General features: G+C 39.2%; 1 protein-coding gene across 3 annotated transcripts in view; it reads left to right on the forward strand.

Moving 5' to 3' along the window:
- The first annotated feature begins 2,000 nt into the window (after positions 1 to 2,000).
- CCDC73 (coiled-coil domain containing 73) overlaps positions 2,001 to 6,063 on the forward strand; it is a 58,493-nt gene continuing 54,430 nt past the window's right edge. For 2 of the 3 annotated variants that reach the window (XM_032112039.1, XM_032112040.1), the window contains exons 1-2: positions 2,001 to 2,342; positions 5,703 to 5,749. In XM_032112039.1, coding sequence (XP_031967930.1) covers positions 5,726 to 5,749 — 24 coding nt within the window. In that variant the 5' untranslated portion in view covers positions 2,001 to 2,342; positions 5,703 to 5,725. The remainder of the gene's footprint in view (positions 2,343 to 5,702; positions 5,750 to 6,063) is intronic. The other variant, XM_032112038.1, reaches the window with a different exon arrangement.

The following is a 6,063-nucleotide window of genomic DNA, read 5'->3' on the forward strand; positions in this document are numbered from 1 at the left end:
TATTACTGGAAGACACTCTGGAAGTTCATGCTGTTGCATGTTCATCCAGGTGAAATACAGTCTTGAGTAAAAAATATACAACTTCTTTGTACATTTATATTTGAATTTTAGCACAGAGAAGAAAATAAGTAAAAAGGTTTCCTATACTGCCTTCAAATTTGTGTTTTGTTTTCTTTAGGATATGTATTTCTGCAGATCCGTTCTATTCTCTATTGTCCAGGAAATGAAATAATTGCTGGAAATTTCTTTATTTCTCATGTTCTTCATCCCATTTTTTTTTGCCTCTTTCAAGTTTGATCAAGCAAAATTAATTATCCTAACAGCCAGTTGTTAGATGACTTCACCTCACATTCCATGTTAAATATAAACCCTTGATAAATAAGTTCCTGCATACCTTTTCAATATAGCACTCATTTTCACATTATACTTCTTCTCTTATGCCTTGCCTGACTGGTATGACTTTGTATCCCCTTTCTTCCTCCTGTGTCTAGGCCTTCTTCCATGCAGCATTGATTTATTAATGATATGTTGATAATTATACTAATGAATGTTAAGTTTGGCAGAGAACTACTGAGCTGGTGAAGTCATAAGCTGACACTATGGTTACTACATAAGTAACAACAGCACACAATTTTGAAACCGTTCGGAATGAAACTTTAAAATGTTATGGTGTTTCATTATGTAGTGCTGTTTAAAAAATTGCTGGATATAATACTTTCAGTTTTAATTCTCTTAGTGTTTTCTATGAATATTGCAAAGCAGAGTTCGACAAACCATTCTGTAATATCTGATCTTTAAATAATCCAATTTTATTTAACATGCTCTGCTTGTGTCATCTGGCTCTTTTCATCTTGAAATCAGTGGGAGAGCAGGATTGAGTTCTCTACATAAGATGCATAAGGTTCCACGGTTGAAGGTTGTCTCAGTTTGGGACAAAGGTCCAACCAGGTATTTGTGTAAATAAAAGGTTAATTTAATTGAAATTCACTGGCAGATCTTCCTGAACAGATCATATATTGCAGTTGTGTATTTCCACTAGGCATTCAGGAATACTCAAAGCAGCCAAGACCTATGGGGAAGATAGATTCTCAAGCAACTCACTGCTCCCTAGATGAAGCCTTGTGTGTGTTACTTGGGGATTTTTCTTGTAATAAATCTGTAGAGATCCATTTGTGATACATAAACCCCAGGATTCTGATCCATGAGTGGGACCACTGTTGCCTGCTGAGGTTAATGATGACTAAATTGATCATGGATTGGAAAGGAGATCCACCAATACACAGGCACAGGGACCATCCCAGAGGGTCGGTGTCACTTCAGGTTTCTGGCATTACTGGAACAAGCCTTCCTGAGAATATTCCTTTGGGATTCTGTGCTGATGATGCTCCCTAGCCAAGAAAACAAAGTTTTTGATGATAAATTATTTGGACAGAGTAAGAGTACAGTTCTGAACATCATTATCATTCTGCTTATCCTTTTAATAATGTTCTTTCAGGTAACCCATTAAAAATCTGTCTTTTATAACTTGAGTGCTTTGGAAATGTTGATTTTGTTACGAAGCATTTTCTTTACCACATGTGTTCCAGCAAAGTTGGACTGTGTACAGCCCAAAACTCAAATCACCTTCTCCTTAGTGTTGTGTGCATTTTAACCGGCCATAAAATCGAACAGTATTGTCATGGTTTAAACAAAGTCAAGTAGAAAAATCTAATTTATGCAAAAAAACCCTGAAACCAAATCAAAACAAACCCAAACAACAAAACAACAAATATCTGCGGAAAAATAACACAAACTTGGGGCAAAATTCTCGTCCACTCACAACTAGGTAGTGGGACATGTGAGATGAGAAAAAAAACAGTGTCTGGTATGTCTCGAAAAACAAATTGTCTTCTGGGTTCCGTACACTTTAAAATGAATTTACGTGGTGTCACCAGAGGGCAGAGTGAAGGATTTGGGGTATATCGACTGCATTGCCGTACTCTGATACGCTGTGAGCGTGCCCGGCACAAAGCCCTCACGGGGAGCCAGGGCGTGAGGGCGGCCGTCCTCGGGCCTGGAAAGGGGGCGGGGGCGTGGAAATACGGCTCTTTCCAGGGAGATTTGCGCTTAGACGGGGCAGGGTGAGGCATCCTGCTCTAATTGTCCTGGAACAAGGTGAAATTAGCTGGCAGACACGGGCTGCCTCTGCCCGTGCCCCGCCGGACCCTGAGGGGAGCGGGGCCCGCTGCCGGGGAGGTTCGCGCTGCAGCAGCGGCTGCTGCCCGGAGTGCGGGGCACGAGCTCGGTGCTGGTCCTGCTGGAGAATACCCTGCCTCTGCACCGGAGGAACTGGGAAAAATGAGGTGTGTGGAGTTTTATTTGTCTTTTTTGAAAAAAGCCGTTTTCCAGCTGGGCCTAGGTGGCCGCAGCACTGTTAACATCTTGGGCCTGCCCCGAAGCGAGCGGTTTCTTTACTTTTTAATATGTTTGGCTGATTGTCTTGCTTTTTGTATGGATTGTTTATGCAATGCCCCGTCCAGAGTATGGAAATAGTAATTTAATTTAGCCAGGCTGCTTGCCTCTGGGCATATGAACAATTTGTCGTGCCACAGATCCGTGAGGAAAATATGTGAACACCCAGGACATCTCTCCTCTGTCAGTGTGTGGCAATATATGTTTTATCTGAAAAAAATGACTAACTGTGTAGGCAACAGTAGAGTGTTTTGAGCTGCAAAATTGGGGAAGTTTTAATTTGTCATTCAGTTAGGAATTAAAGCAAATACAGAAGACATCCAGATTTACTGAGGATTTCTAGTAAGTTCTCATTCATATCGCTCATAGTCATGGTGAAGGCTAACATGAAAAAGATCTCTAAAAGGACCGTGTTCAGTATATTTATGTTGTCTTAAAAGTGTTGTTGTTTTTTGATTTCTTACGTCTTTTGCATTCAAGTTTTTATCACAATGTAGTGTAATTATGGTCTTCTAAGGCACCTTTACAGAAAGCTCATGCATCCTGCCTTCTGTTCTGCAAAAATCCTGTACCTGTTGATCGTGTGTTAGGCTGGGTACCCAAAGAGGGAGGAGAGCTCCTGCCTGCTCTCTTCAGTCTCCGCTGTTCTGAGATTTTGGGGATTCTGTGTCATGGAGAGGAGCTATATAACCTTGTGTTCTGGTGCAAGGCTGCTCCTTGTCTTCTCCTGCCGTTCTTGGCCGTCTGTGGGAGCTGTTCCAAACCTGGTGCTGCAGAGACATCCTTACTCCAACCTATAGTGAGATGCAGATATAAAGAAGTAGGAAATTTTTCCTATTATGAGAGTGGATTTTTGTCACTAATATTGACATTATCTATGATACTCAGGCAGCAAAGAAATAATTTCCATATATTATGCCCCATTGAGATGAAAATATAATTCCTTTTGAAGCTTTACCGTAGGGATACCAAATATTTAATAGCCATGTTAGTATAGGTTGTGTTGAGGAATGGTTTGTGGAGGAAAAAATAATGCTTGTCAGACACATTTAAAGGAAGACAGAGGATAAAAAAATGGAACCAAACCAGCCTTCAGGGAAATCAGTTCTTTCTGAATACAAAATAGATAGCTCCAAACTGCTGGAAGGAGGTTAAATATCAGTAGTGCCAGAACTTGTTGACACAGCATAAATTTGTTTAACGTTAATATTATATTATTTTAGACTGATCCCCTACTTGGTGGCACTGAGTCTAATTATTTCCTTGTTTATTCTTGATATAGGGATTTCACAACTGTAACTATGACAAGTAACAGCTACCACATGGGAATTCTTCCTGAACACATCCACTCTTCTTGCAGTGAGTGACATGTTCCAACTGAGAGCTGCAGTTGTGCTTGCTTTGTGCTGGCAGGCCACTGCTGCTGGACAGGGAATTTAGATGGAGCTCTAAGTCCTTCTGGTAACTTAGTCTTGCACTAAGCTTTTTTGGAAAGCAGTTTGATTTTTTATTCCGTGGCTGTAGCTGTACTTGCAGTGCACCCAGGACAGCACAGTTCAGTTGGTTGTCGACTAGGTGGCAGCATGGTGTTTGAAACGGACACAAACTGCTTTTGGGTTCTCTAAAACACCTCTAGTTTTATTCTGTGCCTGTAAAATTTGGGTAAACCTGACTTCTGTTAATCCCTTGAACACTTAGTATCTCTATACTAATAGCTGGAAGGATGCTGACTAAATATTGAAAAATATTAGGATTGAAAGGCTAGAGAGAAGAACTTAATCCCACATACAAACATGTTGTAAGGAGAAAACAGTTTACAGTCTTAATCAGAGTGTTGCTGTCTATGGTTTCCTCTTTTAATTTGAGCTGAAATGAGTTAAAGTATCTTTTTCTAGTTTATTAGTAATATTTTACTTGTGGTTGAAAAGATCTTAGTTATTATTTACGGTCTTACCATAGTATTGTCCTATGAAAGACAAATACAGTATAATATGTAATTATTTTTGATTACAGAAAGTAAGGATCCTGATAATAGATCTGTGTTAGCCCTACTAACCAACTTATATGATATAAAAATTTTAAACACCTGTTTTTGGAACATGCTGGCTAGCTTGTGTAAAATTATATGTTTTCATCAAAAGAATTCAGATTACTGAAGGAAACCTCTTGCACTGGGGTGGGAAAATGCAGATCTCAAGCAATGCAGTACTGGGGCAAGCAGGTCCAGTCTTTTTAATTTCATCCAGAATTCAACAGGTAGCTAATACAGACTTTGGAGTAACTGAAAAAATTCTTTAAAAAGTCACCCTTCAAGTTACATTTGCTATAGCTCTGTACTTGGTGGGATTAATCCTTACTGCATTATGATCTCAGAAGCTGATTCGGAGCAGTGCAGTAATTGCTTGGAACCCCTATTATCGCATCAACATGAAGTATTGCAGACTGAATAAAAAAAGGCTCTCAGAGGGACTTTCCCATATGCTTTCTGGATCATCAGTTTGGTCTTCTCAGGAATGTGTTGTTCAGCTTTCCTTTTTTGTTGGTTTTTTTTCATTCACATGTCAAAACAGAACTGGAAATGTGAAGAAGAAAAAAAAGGAAAATAAAAGTAAAAAATCCACTTAAAAGCTTCTAGGAAATTGCGAAAAGCAAAACAAGCAACCAAGACCCACTGCTTCTTGACAAAGAAAACCTAAGGGTTCTAGCAGCTGAGAGTTCTTTGTTTAATGCTTTTTCCACAATTCTGTTAAAATCTGAGACTTTGGAAAGCATTATGTCATCAAGCAGATTGTTTCAGATTACTGCTATCTAATGATGGTTTTGTCAGGAAAGACTCTAAAGTAGGTTTTTAAGGACAATTGTTTTGCTCTCTTATGGGGGTAGTGTTGGTCTCCCACCCCAAAAGGACACAATACTTTCCTAGGCTTTGACAAAGGTAACTTCAGAACAAGTGTACAGCTTCCACACTTAAAATCTTTACACTTATCTAAAAGTTAAACAAATGCCATTGATTTTCGGTCAGAAACTGCTAGTACCAGAGATAAGGAGAGTTTGATGTGACTAGGACTGCTTTATCTTTGGAAAACAAGAAGTACTAGCATGTTCACAAATCTTTTCCTTGTGTAAGCTGTGCTGAATTGTAAGATATCTATTATACAGAATAAATCTGTTATTTTAAGCCTTCAGCTGCTAGAGTGGCCAAAAACCATAATCTTTACTTTCTTTACTAACAGCCTTTGACTCTGTTGCAGAATTTCTGTCATGAGTCCTCTGGATGTTTCTGTCCTGTGATGCTAAGGTAAGCTAATAAAAATCTAAACTCAAAATATAGGAAAGAACATGGAAAAGGGTAGATTGAGCAATTTACTGAGAGTAGGTACAGAAAAATATTATTAATCCACCAGTAAAAGTTTGGAGAACGTTCTCCAGAAAAGCCCTGAACAGTCTGGTTCCAGCACTCTCTGAAGGTGTATTGTCCACACTTAAATTGCACACTGGTGGTAATGTTGTACTTGACTCTTACAGGATAAAAAGCAGCCCACAATCCAAATTTGTGCTCTGGGCTAATTTAAAAGTCCTCAGTTGCAAGGTCAAGGAAGAGAATTACTGTTC

This window comes from Corvus moneduloides, chromosome 6, assembly GCF_009650955.1.
Source record: "Corvus moneduloides isolate bCorMon1 chromosome 6, bCorMon1.pri, whole genome shotgun sequence".
NCBI lineage: Eukaryota > Metazoa > Chordata > Aves > Passeriformes > Corvidae > Corvus > Corvus moneduloides.